Here is a 15,265-nt window from a genome sequence, read left to right as displayed (position 1 = left end):
GGGCCTGTCCGGGGGTCGCGGGGCGCAGGCGCGGAGGCGGGCGGCGGGCGGCGGGCGGCGGGCGGCGGGCGGCGGGCGGCGGGCGGCGGGCGGCGGGCGGGGGTCCTCCCCACGGGCGCGCGGGCGCCTTTGTTCCAGGCGCGCGGGCCGAGGCGGGGCCTGCAGTGCCGCCCCGCCCCCCGCTCAGGCCCCGCCCCGTCTCCGCCCGCAGGAGCCGCCACCGGGGTCTGCTCGCCCGCCGCCTCCGCCGCCGCCGCCGCCGCCAGCTCGCTCCTGGCGGGCCTGCGCCGCGGCAGCCTGTGCCGCCCCCAGCGCCGGAGCCATGGCAGGCGCCGCGTCCCCCTGCGCCAACGGCTGCGGGCCCGGCGCGCCCTCGGACGCCGAGGTGCTGCACCTCTGCCGCAGCCTCGAGGTGGGCACCGTCATGACTTTGTTCTACTCCAAGAAGTCGCAGCGGCCCGAGCGGAAGACCTTCCAGGTCAAGCTGGAGACGCGGCAGATCACGTGGAGCCGTGGCGCCGACAAGATCGAGGGGGCCAGTAAGTGCGCCCCCCCCCCGGGGCCTGCCGCGCGCGCGCAGGGGCGGCGGGGGTCTGCGCCCGGCTCCCGCGCGCCCCGGGCCGCCGCTGGAGAGAGACTTGGGCAAACTTTCGGGCTTTCCCCCGACACCCTGTGGGCCCCGCCCCCGCCTCGGCCCGGGTGGTCACCGGGGGCGGGGGGCATCCGGGTCCTCAGTCACCTGACAGGACACCCCCTCCCCCAGCCGGGGGGGAGTGTTCCAGGCTCTTTGCCCAGAGGCCTAAAAATCCTAGCGGGTTGGAGACCAGCGAGGCCGGCGTCTGGTCCCCCACAGACCGGGAGCGGTGTCGGCCGAGGCGACGGGCTCCGAGGCAGCGTGCCCCCCGCCAGCCCCAGAACCGGGGCCACACCAGATGCGCGCCCTTTCTCCAAAAAGAGCAGCCTCCGCGAAACTCTGGGCCTCCCGGCTGGGCTCATACTTGGAACGGAACCTTTGGGTTCCCTGAGTAGAACTTAGGCAGTTGTTACCGGAGGGCTGGTTTTGGAGCGGAACCGGGCCTACGCATCTCCGTCACGGGGAGAGGGAGGAAGGTGGTCCTGTTCGCTTTGGAAAAGCCTGAGGGGAGGCAGTGGCTGCTTTTTCCCGCCGCTGCTTTTGTCCTGAAGCTGAATTTTGGAGGTCTGTGTGCGTGGGCAGACACCCAAAGCTGGGGCACGGAGAGGGGCCAGGCTCCCCTTGTCCTTGGATGCACATTCTCAAGAGCCTGGCTCCCAGAAGGCCAGCCTCACTGCCTTGTGTCAGGTACTGTTCAAGAGCACGCAGCCAGATTGGGGTCTAGCCCTTTGTGTCCTATGGCCTGTGTCCCGTAGCTGGAGGGAGCCAGGAGTGGCTACTCTTGATTTCCTGCCTCTTTGCCTTCCCAAGCCTGACCTTGGCTGCTTTTGCGAAGGAGGGAGGTGGGGGATTTTGAAAAACCCCAAATCCTTCAGAGTGTTATTCCACTGAGCACGTGCTTGTGCTGTGGCCGGATGGGCCCCCAGCCCTGCTCTCCGTTCCTCCGCCTCCAAGTGTGAGGGGTGATGTGTCTGCAACCCCAGGCTGTGGGTTGCTTCCTGTAAGGACCCCCAGAGACTGATGTTAGAGCCAGGTTCAGAATTAGGTCCATGTGTAGGAAGGGGGTTCAGGAAGTGACACCCCCAAGGGAAGGTCCCACAGACCTCCTTGGCTGTGGTGTACCTGCCTGTAAATGGCTGAGAAGATTGGGAGGAAGGAAGGTCTTATGGTGAGGGAGCCCTCCTCAACTACAAACTCCAGATCGGACACAGCCGCCGAACTTCCACACGGCAGCGGCCTTCCTCGGGGCCCCCATCGGCCCTGTCAGCCATTGGGAGAAAATTTTAGTTATTTGAGACACTGGATTCCAAAGGGGAGGAAGGACAGACACTGCAGAGAGCTGGGATGGCCCTGGAAACATCACCCAGGCCTTAGACTCCAGGCGCAGCCCCTTCCATGTTTCTGTGGTGCTGTGTGCTCTCCTGAATCGGTAGCACGGGCTGGAGGTTCCCAGAGAGACTTCTCCTGGGTAACAGGCTGCGTTTCAAACCGTGCACGTGCCCAGCAGGCAGTAAGTGCAGCACAGTGGTTGAAGGCAAGGTTGGATTTGAAGCCCGTGTATATTAGTTGTGTAGCCCCTGCAGCTAGCTACTTCTCTGAGCTTTAGTTTCCTCATCTGCGAAGTGGGAGTAATAGTACATCCACTATATTTTGTTGCTCTGGGGGTTAAATGAGAAGATTAAAACAGCTAGCACAGTGCCCGACACATTGTAAATGTTTAATAAATGTAAGCCGTTATTAATGGTAACATTAATAGAGTATGACTGCTCTCCTGGACTGGGACTGTGTGGCTGCAGAAGAGCCTGAGGATGAGGGTGTCGGAAGGGAGGAGGATGGGGCCCCAGTTCCCATTTCACTGAGATCACTACCCGGAGATGGGAGGATATGGTTTTGTTTTGCCCTGACCCAACTACTCAGCTACCACGTAGAACAGTGGATAGAGTAAGTATAAGGAAATGTGCACATCTGGCTCATGGGTGGGTCACTTTCTCGTTTGTAAGTTGGGGCCTGTATAGAAGGAATGCGTGTGGAGAGGCAAGAGGCTAGTCCATGATGTCTCAGGTGCTCGGGGATGGAGGCAGGAATGCAGAGGACCTGATGACCCCAGCCCCCAAGGGTGGGTCAGCCAGAGAGGTACAAATTCAGTGATCTCATCAGTTAGCTGGGATTTGAGAGGCCTGGAGCATGGGCAAAGGATGTAGAAGGGGCCCTGGCCCTTTGATTTTGGAGGCCCGGATTGAAGGATTCCGGGTGAGAAGGCTAATGGACACTCGTGTGGAGTTCAGACCTTGCAAACAGAGCCTCATGCTGAAGCTGCCCCATTGCTGCCTATTCATGGATGCACCTCGTTGTCGGGTTCTGATGCCTGCAGCCCCCCTCTGTAGGTTCTGAGGAAGTTTAGACTCCCAGCAGGGCCCCTTGCCATCTGGCCTCTTGCCCAGGTGCCTCAGGTGTCTGGCCTTTTCCTGCTGACCCTGCCAGGGTACCACGCAGTGCCTGTAACCTGGCCAAAGAGAGAGAGACACTTCTGGGACCCTCAGGGTATCTGTGGCCCTGAGGAGAGACTGGGGTTCAATGAAAGTGCACGGCACTCATGTAGAGCACAGGGGTCCCCAACCCCCGGGCCATGGACTGGTACCAGTCCTCGGCCTGTCAGGAACCGGGCCGCACAGCAGGAGGTGAGCGCGGGCGAGCAAGTGAAGCTTCATCTGTCGCCCCCCATCGCTCGCATTCCCGCCTGGAACGCCCCCGCCCCCCGTCAGTGGAAAAATTGTCTTCCTCGAAACCAGTCCCTGGTACCAAAAAGGTTGGGGACCGCTGATGTACAGGACCTCTTTCTGGCCTAACTCTGTGCCCTCTCACTTTATCCCGCACTGTGAGCCGGGGCTGGCAGGTGCTCACTTCTCTGGTAGGAGTTTGGCTTAAAAGAGGGGTGGGGAAGTGCCTTGGTGCTGGTTGTCACGGTGGTGTGACAGGAACCAGGTCAACGTTGGGCTTTTTATGTTACAGATCCTGACTTAAATGAGCACAAAGCAGTTACAGACTTCCTGCTGAGTGCTACAGAGACTTTTCATCATGTTTTCTTGGTTGATCCTCTAAAGGGCCTAGAGTACCACCCCACTTTACAGATGAGGAAATAGAAATGTAGGGAGTGAATTGTGCTGCCATGTGACAACCTCAGTTGGACCCGGCTCTCCAGTCAGTGGCTGGCCAGCCAGTCCCTAAAGGACTCAGAGCCCCGGGGTTGTGCTGTGAGTGGTCTCAGGCCCCCGTTCCTGTGGTCTGCGTTGCTCCTCCGAGGAGAAACCTTTGTGTTCAGACTGTTCTTACAGACAGCCTCAGCCTCTCTAGGCTCTGGCTCTACACTTTTCTCTCTGGTGCCTTCTGGGATGAGAGGTTCAGTCAAGGGTCATTGTGGGTACAGTGGCTTGGGTGGAGGCTCCATGGTGGGCTCTGAGTGCCAGCCAAGCGTATCTGTGGGGACTTTTGCAGCCCCAGCCTTTCGTCTTTGATTCTTCTGTTGACACCCTTCTAGACGCCAGGCTTTCTCAGGTGGTGAATGAAAACAGGCCCTTGCCCTCAGGGAAACTAAAGGGGACAATGGAGTGGTACCTTTGATGCCAGGGGTGGGGGGTGGCGGAAGAACGCAAACCGCCTGGACAAGGCAGTCAGGCTCACAGGGTAGGTGACATTGGTACCAGCTGTCTGAGGCCTGACCCCTGTGGCTGTCAGACTGCTGAGGAGACAGACCACAGGGCCAGCCCTGAAGGCTGGGCCCAAGGTGCCCGAGGAGGGCAGGCCTGTATCACTGGGGATTTTCTTTGTGCTGGCTGGTTGCTCCCGGGGGGAGAGGGGGGAGAGCACATGTCCGGATCTCCAGAGCTAGCCATCCTCGCCTGTGTGTTTCCTGTCTGACTAGTTTTTCCAGGGGAAGTCAGACCTCTTAGTGTTTCCTCAGCCCCCCAGGCTTGCCCTGATGTGTGGGTTTCCAGACCAGCACGGCCAAGCCCCCTGTCCAGCTGGAGCTTTTTCTTTCCTGTGAACCTAGGAAAGGGGCCTGCTTCACATATGCCTGGAAGAGCTGAGCACAGCAGCTCTGGGGCCCCCAACACCTCCACCTTCTCTGTGTGTGTGCACGTGCCCACACAGACCTACGCAGATGCACAGGCTTGAGTTACCAGTTAGAGAGCTTGGTCACTAGCTTGTTTTGGGTAGCCCCTTAGTATGGGGGGCATTTATTTGCTCAGTAAATATTGTGTGAACACCTTTTATTTGCCCAGTGCTAGGCACTAAGGGTTCAAAAGATGGATAAGACTTGGTCGGTGGCATTGAGGGACTCCCAGACTCCTGGAAGAGACAGATTTGGGAACGGGTAATTATAACCCCGTGTATTATGTACCTAGAGGTCCATACCGAGAGCTTCCTGAGTGCAGAGTAACGAGCTCTGTCTGCTCAGCAAGCAGGGGGTCGAGAGGAGAGAGCCAGGAAGGCTTCACACGGAAGGTGGCCGGGGAGCTGGGCCTTCCTGAGTGGTTGAGGAACTTGCCTGTGCCCTGGCTGAGGCCCTGGGGATCGCTGTGCAGGGGTTGGGCGGGGGGGCGGCATAGGGAGGGCCATGGCATGCTGTACCTCGTGGGTTGTACTCTGTCCTATAGGCACAGCTGTCAGCAGAGGCTGAAGCGGGACTGTGCTGTGTTTGTCTGGGAGGGGTTGAGGAGGGAGACCAGTGAGCCACTGCAGTTTTCAGGAGAGACCAGATGAGCACTGCACAGCCTCCTTGCGAGGCAGGCGGGAGGCAGCAGTGATGGAGGGGAGGGGGGGAGGGGAGGGGGGAGGGGAGGGGGGAGGGGAGGGTCTGGAGGGCGGAGGCAGTAGAGCCAGAGCAGCTCAGCATTGGGGCCCTGAACTCTGCCTGCCTATAGGTTACAATCCTGTTGTGCCTCGTACTTGCTCTGTGACCTTGAGCGGGTGACTTTCTCTCTCTGGATTCCTCGTTTATAAAAGGGGAATAGATTCCATGTTTCTCATAAGGGAGTTGTGAGGATTCGGAGAGAATCTGCAAGATGCTCCGCATAGAGTGTAGCACCGTGTAAGTGCTTCACGCATGGGAGCCCTGATGAGGAGGAAGGTGAAGATTAAGTTGCCCAGGAGGGCCTGTTAGGGGAAGGGAGCAAACGTACCTGTGGTATCGAGGGGGCTGGCCACCAAGCGCTTTGATTCGGAGACAAAGAGGCCACGTAACCTCTTTCTTGAAGCTCTCAGGAGCCCCTCTGTCATCAGGGCTCTTTCCTGCCGCTGACTTTTGCAGGGTGCCAGGGCAGTTGGCTGTGAGCAGCTGCTTTGGTATCATATAAAGATATCAGATTGGCCTATTTCTGAGAACCTCGCCCTGAGAAATGCTACCTGAGCGCCTTGGTGGGAGACCCCTGTCTTCCAGGAAGTGCTTTAATGGCAGCACGTCAGTGTGCTAGGGCCTGCCTTTGCCTCTCCCGTCACCATCCCTGTCGGTCTCCGTTAATTCAAGGCATCTCTTCCCACTCTGTGCCCTTTTCTCTGGGATGTGGCTTCAAGGAGGTCAGCGGTGGCTAAGTTGGAGGGAGGAAGTGAGGCCTAATGTAGCAAAGGCCTGATATTAGGGGATAGGAGACTTTTCCCCCCTCTCTGCTCCCTCTCTTAGAACTGCAGAAGTCAGTGGGGACTTTGAGGGGAGTCCCAGGAGAAGTGGAGGTGGGGCAGGAGGAGGGGAGTGTTCTGGAGCTCCTAGTAGAGTGCTTTGTTTAGAGAAGCATGGCGCCCAGGCTTCTCTGGGGGGAAACAGGTGATAAGACTCTAGGCGGAGCCCAGGGTGAGGAGTGGCCTCCAGCAGCTGTAGCCAGAATCAGTCAGATTTGGGTCTGAGTCTCAGCTCTTCCTGTGACCTTGGGTACAAGTCACTTTAACCTATCTCAAACTGATCTTCAGCTGTAAAAATAATTTCTCCCTCACGGAGCAGTATATTAACAGTGGTCCAATGAGGTCCGTATGAGAGTGAGAGGTTTTATGTGAGAGAGCTCAGCACAGCATGTGGCACTCGTGGGTGCTTAACAACTGTTTGTGTCCTTGGCTTTCACCGTAACTGACGACAGAGCTCCAATTCTTCTGTCCACCACGCAGCTGGCTGCCGTGGCTGCTCGGACAGCCTGGGCTAGAAGTCTGTTTCCTATTTCTTTGCTTTGTTCCCTCCCTGAGTCTGTACACAGAGGTCGGAGGCAGGAGAAAAATTGGGTACTTGAATAGTGCGTTAGTTCATGGAGCATTTCCTCATCCATTGTGTTGTTTGAGCTCCACCACAGCTCCAACTGAGAGGCGGGAATGCTAGGCTCTCCCTTGTAGATGAGGAAACCAAGGCCCCAAGGCTAAGGTGCCCCAGCAGGTTCATGGTAGTGCTGGGACCGGAGCCTGGAACTTCTGATTCCCACTGCAGTGTTCAGTTTATTCCTCCACTCTGGGGAAATGACAGTAAGGTGGGTGTTCTGCAGGACCAGAGTTGTTTTACTTTATGTGGACAGAGCTCTCTGATCTCTCCCCTGCCCTCTGGGCAGATGTGCTGGTCGACACGCCCAGGCCCCCTTCCTGGCACTCTGGACTCAGAGCCTCCATCGGGACCCTCTGCTGCCCTCGGCTTGCCACAGCCCCCATCGAGATGCTTCTCTCCCTGCTGCGGGGGCGAAGGTAGCAGAAGAGCCTCGCCCTGACTTGCTCTTACTGGGCTGTGGTGCAACCGCACTGAGCCTCTGCCAGGGCAATGGGAGCCTGGGGCTCTGGGCTCTAGGTGCCCTGAGAGGGGCCTCTCCAGGACCCCGACGCCAAGCTGAAGCACATGCCTTCGCCCACGTGTTCCTTCGTTCATCCCACACTTAGTGTGGTCGTAGCTCCCGTGTGTTAGGTACGCTGAACCAGACACGATGACTCCAGCCTCTGACTTGTTCACTGTGGCAGTAGATCTCTAGCGTAGTGAGCTTTCCATATCGCCATAGCTACTCTTTCCTTGAAGGAAAAAAAAAAAAAGCCCTGAAAACAGCTTTCTTGGACCCTGTGGCACACTGAACAAGTGAGGTGCCAGTTGTGCGTCCCTGGCTTTGGACTCTGGCATTTGCTGACGTGCCACTGTGGAGTCTAGCGGTAAAACTAAAGGTTAAGGCACATACAGCCAGAACGAAAAAATAACGACGGGGTCCGGGTGCACTGAGAAGGAAACAAGCCGCGTTTGCTCTGTCGGTCTGGAGAGATGAGGGTGTGCTGTGTTCATCTCCGTGGCTGACGGTAGCCAAGGCTTGGCTCTCCCGTAGGCCACATGTGTGCGCCGTGGCGAGCCACCCCACTGTTTCCGGAGGGGGGCCTTGGCGGCTCAGGGTCTGCCCCCAGGTGCAGAGCGTCAACACTCCGGGCAGATTAGGCTGGAGGAGGATTTGGGGAAAGGAGGCCGGGGAGAAATTAGTTCCTGTGACTTGAGCACGGGGTACAGTGAGGGTGGCCCCGCTGTTGTGGCAGGTCGGCTGCAGCCCTTGTGGGTCAAGAGGCTGCCTTGGCTGGGGTCTCGGAAACAGGGAACTGTGTGTTCGCACTCCGAGGTATTATAGCTGTGCCCTTGCCTAATTGTATCTCTCCGCCTTCACCCCAACACACATACCCCTGCTTGAGCTGCCCCCAAGCCACAGCTTCCTGCCGTCACCCCCGAGTTAGAGCCGCTCATCACAGCTGGGTGTGCTGGGGCCTCCAGAGGGAGCGGAGACTGAGGCTACCTCGAGAGAGTGCCCTCAGCCCTAGAGGAGAGGGAAGAAGTGTGAGAAGGGGCAGGTCCCTGGATATGCTGGGGCTGGGGAAGAGGCGGTGGGGACGGTGCAGGTGGTCGCTTTGGTGGAGGCTGAGGTCCCAGGAGATGGGGCTCGGAGAGTCTCCGCTTGCATTCCTGCCGCAGTTCTTGATGGTCTCCCTCTCCTCCTTGTAAGACTGGTTCCTTTTGAGGAGGTGCTTGGCCTGCCTTTGAGAGGCTGCGGCGGCTGAGTGCCCAAGCACAAGTACTAGCTCTCTCCCCGACTTGTCACCTCGAGGAACCAGGCCCGTCCTGGGGGAAGCAGGGAGGGCTCCTTTTTATAGCCCACATGTAGGCTTTGTGTACAGGCTCTGCTGCTTCCTTCTGGGCCCTTCCCGGTGTTGGCCGGTGGCCCTGGCTTCAGCAAGACTAAGGATGCAGAATAAATGGGGCAGGGCTTTCTCCTGCAGGAGACTGGCATCTCCCTTGCTGAGCCAGGCCTGGCACAAAGCAGCCTGGAGTTAGGAAGCAAGAAAAGGAGGTGACCCAGTCCTTGATCCTGGGAAGCTTGTGATCTGGAACGTGCAGAAAACCGTGAAAGCCCAGGGCCGACAGGAGACAGTTGTGCCTAAAGTGCTGCTGGCCGAGCGCGGGGCTCCGGAGAGAATCAGCCTGCCACTGTGGGTCGCTCCCCCTGCTGGCTAGCAGGCTGGCGTTGTCTAGAGGATCAAGGCGTGGGCTCGGTGAGGAGTGGACGGTCTGACCAAAGCTCCAGGCCCTGGTGGCAGACATCTGACCAGACTGGTAAGGCGTTGGGCCACGGAGAGTTGGACCGCTTGTTTGTGTGAGACCTAATTCTAACTCATCGGGAGTTGGCCATTCACACTGGGGTTGGCTTCCTGTTTTCTTGGACACCTGGGGACATGGCTGAGCTGAAATGTCCTGAGGGAAGTGCTTGTTTAAGGGGCAACCCCCAGGTCCCAGTGTCCTTGGCCTGACCTTGCCCTTTCAGGGGTAGGGCATTGACCGTACTGGGACTCTGGCTGTGTAGCTGTGGGTGTGTGATGGGTGAATGCGAACCCCATGGGATTGTGTGACTTTAGCCTCAGGCCCAGAGCGAGTGGGCCCAAGTTCATGGAGTGACTGACCCTAGGAAGGAGGGGAGGAGTTGGCCACAGGTCCCAAAGGCTTCTGCGCCTACTTGAGGGTAGGAGGTCAGCTGGGAAGTTGGGTAGCAACAGGGCCAGGGGGTGACGAGTCCCTCTCTGAGGCTCTGAAGACCACTTCCCCCTGTTTGTCCTCTGGTAGCTCTCCTATTCTGACCCTAACACAGTAATTGAGTATAATGTGCCTGTGTTCACCTGTCAGTTCCTAACTGGGGCTGGCCTTTCTTGGGAGCTCTTAGTATATCCAGCAAGGAGGTTAGAAAACGTAGTATATATCGGTTTGTCAGGGATTACCCAGAGCCTCTTGAGGGCAGCAATAAAATACAGAGAGGATCCCCTCCAGTGAGAACACCTGATGCCTAGACTGTTCCTTGAGCGTGTCCTGGTCCCTGGCCTGAGAACTGGCCCACACTGGAAGGGTGAGGCTCTGCAGGCAGGGGTGGGAGGCTAGCAGGCAGCAGCTGTCTGTGCTACAGGAGGTGAGGCCAGGAGCTGTCTTAAGAGGGTGGAACCAGGGAATTAAAATCAGGAAGGGCAAGTCCCAAGGTAGCCACTCCTCTCAATAGGGGAGGTGATTTTGAAGAATCTGAGCTGGGCTTCCTGGGGAGGCAGGGAGTGGGTGTTCCCTTTCACCTCGGAGTGAGGTCAGAGAGTAGATCACATACTGGGGCCTTGGCTCCCTGGGAAGCAAAAGGAGGACAGGAGAGTGGCTTGGCTTGGGCTGGTGTTGCCCAAAGGGAGTGGCCCGCTGAGGAGAGGCTGGGCCGAGCAGCTCTAAACCGGGAGAATAGGTGGGTGTACAGGAGAGGGCGTCTGAATGAGCAGGCCTGTGACTTACTGACCCTTGTCATTGTTTAGAACGTCTCCAACCTAATCAGGGTTGACTCTGTTGGGGGTTTGAGGGCTGGCCCCACATGTCCCCCAAAGAGGGAAGGGCCCATGGTGACAGTAACAGAAACCAAAGAGGCGGGGAGCCAGGGCCGGGGTCGTGAGACAGCATGGGGGTCAGCGAGCTCCACAGGGGAAGGCCTCTGCCATCCCCTCCCACCTGTACCCCAACTTCAGCCCCTGTCACTCAGCCCCCAGCCGGAGGCCCCTATCATTTCCTTTCAGGAGAGGGCCCCAGATTTTTTCTTTCTTCTCCTAACAGTCCATTTCCTGCTAGGCACTGGGGCATTGACACCAACAGGCATGGAGCTTATGCGCCAGTGGAGAAGACAGTCAGTCAAATAGCCTTAAAATACACAGCGTTCCCACTCATCTAGGTACTAGGTAAATGTGGTTGTGAGTGATATTAGAAAAGCCAGTGGGACTTGTTCAAGGATTAGATTGGAGGGGGAGAGAATAGATGTTAAGCATGATTCTAAAGAGTCTAGTTTATGCACCTCTTTGGAGGTGATGCTGTTAGGGGACCCAAGAGGTGTGGCAAGAGGCCTCGTTTTGGTGAGGGGTTGACTTTGAGGCGAACAGGTGGAGACGGCAAGTAGGCAGTTGGTTTGAAGGGTCTGAAGCTTATAGTCACGGAGTAGGCTAGAGCTGTGTTTGTGAATTGCCTGCATTGACACTGAGTGGGGAGCAGGGAGAGCATCGGGAGAGGAGAGGCCCTTGGCATGGGCCTTGACGAAGGCCGGCGTGGGGACAGGTGGGGGTAGGCCTGGAGCCCAAGAAGAAGCAGGAAATCAGGAGAGGTTGTGAGGAGAAGTCAAGGGTAGGACTTCCAGCAGGAGGGAGGGTGTGGACAACCGTGTTGATTGCCCTGAGGGTCAGGAAAGAGGAGGCTAGAAAAGTGACTTATGCTTAGTACTCTGGTTCTCCAGGTGGCCTGAATGTACCATGAGGAGCATTTCATTGGGCCTTTTGAGATCCTGGACACTCCGATACCCGGCCCTGCTGGGCCCTCATCCTCTTCCCTGTAGCTGGGGGCCTGGCAGACACAGGCCATCTAGAAAGAACTCGGGCAGCACCAGCCTGCAGAGTGGGCAGAGGTCAGCATGCAAGGGGCTGCCTGGGGGGTCATGTGGGCTCGGGCAGAGAAGCTGGGGCAAGCCCCCTGTTGCACCTGCCCCCACTGTGGTGTTGATGGCCAGTGGAGGCCCACCTTCCCTCCCCTCTCATCCATGAAACTCTGAATGCCCTTTTCCCCAAACCCCCAGACGGCTGCATCGATGCCTTGGCTTCTGTGATCGTCCCTGGCAGGCCTGGACAGGCCAGTCCTCCAGACCTGCCTTCTGTGGCCAGAGCGGTCCGAGACGTCCCACATCCAGCTGCTCACTTTCTCTGGCCCTCGGTGCCACAGACACCTCCCTGTTGTTCTACTCTTTGCAGGACCTCATAGTTATCTGCTTCCCCATCTGTTTCCTCCACCGGGCAGGGGCTTTCTGGCTTTCTCAGGGGCAGGAACTCCAATGCCTTACTGATCTCTGTTTATCCAGGACCCACCCCAGGGCCTGACGTGGAGCAGACAGAAGTTTGAAAGTTTGATCCCGGTGATGGAATGAAAGAACAAGCCCGGTGGATAACTGCTCGTCTCTCTCCCAGCTTTGAGGTCCTTGGGTGGGGCCTCCTTGCCCTTCCTTCCTTTGGGGCCAGGGCATGCTGTTCCCACCTCTGAAATGGGTGGGATTAATTCTGCACCTTAGGGAAGAGGGCTGCCTGCCTGAATGGTGTGAAGGCTTGCTGGGCTGCCCTGCTTTTTCTCTGCAAACCCAAGTTCAGGCTGGGTGCTGCCGTGGGGCCGCTGCAGAGGGTTCTACATGAACTACCACGTGACCGTGACAAGACCCTTGGGAGCCTCCATTTCCTCATTGCTCCACAGAGGAGGTTCACCTAGAATCTAGACTCCAGATGATTCATGAACTGGCGAGGATCCTTGACAGCTGTGACCTGAAGCAGTCAGTATGTAGGAGTGCAGGGTTCCGTGTAGGAGCATCCCACAGATCCCCGTCCAGCTGTCCGAATGGCCTTTTCCTGTTGATGAAGGTGGGAGAGGGGCCGGCTGCTCTTCTCGGTCAGGTGTTTGGGGAACAGTGGTGGACGAAACCCCAGCCGGGAACAGATGCTGAGCTCTGCCCTGGGTGTGCCCTGTACTCCAGGGTTTGGCTAGGCCTTCCCTGTTGCATCTGGGAAGGGGTTTAGTCCTCTGGCCCCTGCTAGTCTGGTTTGAAGGTGCTGCTGCACAGGAATGGGAAGGAGATAAACCCCGGCCTCACCTTCCCTTTGCTGCATGACCCTGTGACCCTGGGTCTCTGAGGCGGGATCCGTCCTTTGTAAAATGGAGGCTGAGAGCTCCCCACCCCTCCGCTCTCACCTTTCTCCCTGGGAGCCGCTCTGGACTGTTTCTGTTGGGCGGGGGTGGGGGCGCTCTCACTCCTAGTCCTTGAGCAGTAGGTGGCCGGCATGGAAGCTGCTGGCCATCCCAGGCCCTGGCTCCTGCTGCATCAGACTCCTTTCCCACCTGTGCGCAGGTTACATCTTGTCTCCTCTTTGGCCACCTCCATCCTTCTCCTTCCAAGCTGTGAGGCTCTGTCAAAGCTGTATAATCCTGGCCGATCCAGGCACCCTGGGGTGCAGAGGCCTCTGGCTCCCTATGTAGGGCAGCAGAGGTGCAGGGCTGTGGGAATCGGCTGGTTGGCAGTGCGCTTCCCTTTGTGGCTTCCTTCCTCCATCTCAGCATCCTCTGGGGGAGAAAGTTCAGCTCCATTTGTGCTCTCTCCGGCCCTGATGTGTAGTTTCTTTGGAGGGTGGTACAGGAGGTGGCTGACGTGCGGGATGGGGACTGGGAATGGCCCATCTGTTTGGCCCAGGCTGTATGTGGAGAAGATGTGATTGATGAGAGATCGTTTCTGGGAAGATCTGTACAACTCTCCCGACCCCTGGGACCCGCTCTTTTGAATCTCCTGGTGGCCTTGGCTTAGAGCCAAGCAGGGCGTGGTGCTCAGAGAGCCCTGCCTCTTCTCTTTTGTTTTCCCCAAAGCACCGTTAGCTTCCCATGGTTCCCACCGGCTACAGGAACCTATGTACAGGAACCTCCCAGTGTTTTCAGATTACTCTGGCCCCCAGGGGCCGTGCCCGCCCGCCCCCCACCCCCACTCCCGTGTCTGGTCCTTCTTTCTTCTCTCCACATGGTCACCCCACTGACCACTGCATTTGCATATTTGTTGGAGCTCCTCAGCCTTTGTTGCCCCATGGCACCACGTCTTCCAGGAAGTCATCCCTGATACCCTCTTTGAGCATCTGTGGCCTCTTAGATAATTAGCTCTGGAGTCTAACTCTCATGTGTTCATTCCTGCTTCTAAGCACTCTGTAAGCATTTTGAAGCCTCCCAAGGGACCTGGGTTTGGGGAATGGAGAGGAGGCAGATGTGGTTTCTTCCTTGTGGAACTCACAGGTCAGTGGCCTTGACACCAAGGAGGCATCAGACAGTGTGGCCAGAATGCAGAAGCACCAAGTATGCCATTGGACCAGGCCTGATGGAAACTTAAGTGAGAAGGTGGGCCTGGCACATGCAGAGGCTCAGAGGTAGGAGGAGCGCTGGGAGCGGATGTGGGACTGGGGTCTCTGGATCTCGTGGCTCTGACTGGACTTGGGCCCTTTTGAGGAGTGCTGGGCTTTGCCCACCTTCCTCCAGGACGCGCTGCAGGGCTGGGCGTCCACAGCCCACTGTCAGGGGCAGTGAAAACCCCAGGGGAAGGGACCTGTCCTGATAACATTCACTTATCTCTTTCAAGCTTTCTAGATTTTTTTTTTTTTAAAAACTTTCGTATTTATCATGACTTACAGCTATTTTAAGTTGTAAAAAGTATTTACATGCATTTTTATACGGTTAGTTTCTTTTTTTTAATTAATTAATTTTTGGCTGCGTTGGGTCTTCGTTGCTGCGTGCGAGCTTCAGTAGTTGTGGCACACGGGCTCAGTAATTGTGGCTCGCGGGCTCTAGAGCGCAGGCTTAGTAGTTGTGGCGCATGGGCGTATTTGCTCCGCGGCATGTGGGATCTTCCTGGACCAGGGCTCGAACCCGTGTCCCATGCACTGGCAGGTGGATGCTTAACCACTGCACCACCAGGGGAGTCCGGTTAGTTTTGAATCTCCTGGTGGTCTTGGGGAGAAATGGTTAGCTTCTATTGCAGTTTCCACCAATTAACTTATGCACTTAAAGGGAAGACTCTCTTAAGAGAAATATTTTGACGAATGCATGTTTCATGTCCAGAAATTTGTGATATGTGCCATTTCGTTTTTTTGTGTGTGGTGGTGGTGGTGGTTTTCTTGACCATATCTTCATCATTAGGGGTTTAATTTTCAGTATGTCCTCTTGTCCCTTTCTAGCAAAATCACTTTGCTGACTCTCTGTGTAGTTCTCTGTCTGCATGTGAAGGGTTTATGGCAGGCCCACCCCCACTAAGACCTTCACTTTATCCACAGGCTACCTAAGAGCTGAGAGACTTGCCCGAGGCCCAAGCTGTATCCTTAGAAACAGGATTTGAAACGTGGTGTTTGTGATTTCAGACCTATTAGCATTCTCTTCTGGTGCCCCACCCTATGCAAGGTCGGGATATGTGCTGGCACGTGTTGGCTAGTACGTAGGTGAGATGCTGTGACTGCAACAGGCCCGGTGCTGAGGCTCAGGAAGTAGCCTCTGGCTGAGAGCATGTCATGTCCTTGTGCACCGATGCGAAC

The 15,265-nt window shown here is 57.0% G+C and overlaps 1 protein-coding gene across 2 annotated transcripts in view; it reads left to right on the top strand.

Moving 5' to 3' along the window:
* Nucleotides 1-282: 282 nt before the first annotated feature.
* The window catches only part of PLCG1 (phospholipase C gamma 1), a 34,854-nt gene continuing 19,871 nt past the window's right edge, over nt 283-15,265 (top strand). For both annotated transcript variants that reach the window (XM_060078656.1, XM_060078655.1), the window contains exon 1: nt 283-539. In XM_060078656.1, the coding sequence (XP_059934639.1) occupies nt 323-539 (217 nt within the window). In that variant the 5' untranslated portion in view covers nt 283-322. The remainder of the gene's footprint in view (nt 540-15,265) is intronic.

The sequence above is a fragment of the Mesoplodon densirostris genome, chromosome 16 (genome assembly GCF_025265405.1).
Source record: "Mesoplodon densirostris isolate mMesDen1 chromosome 16, mMesDen1 primary haplotype, whole genome shotgun sequence".
Lineage (NCBI taxonomy): Eukaryota > Metazoa > Chordata > Mammalia > Artiodactyla > Ziphiidae > Mesoplodon > Mesoplodon densirostris.
This window is presented reverse-complemented; position numbering and strand designations above follow the sequence as displayed.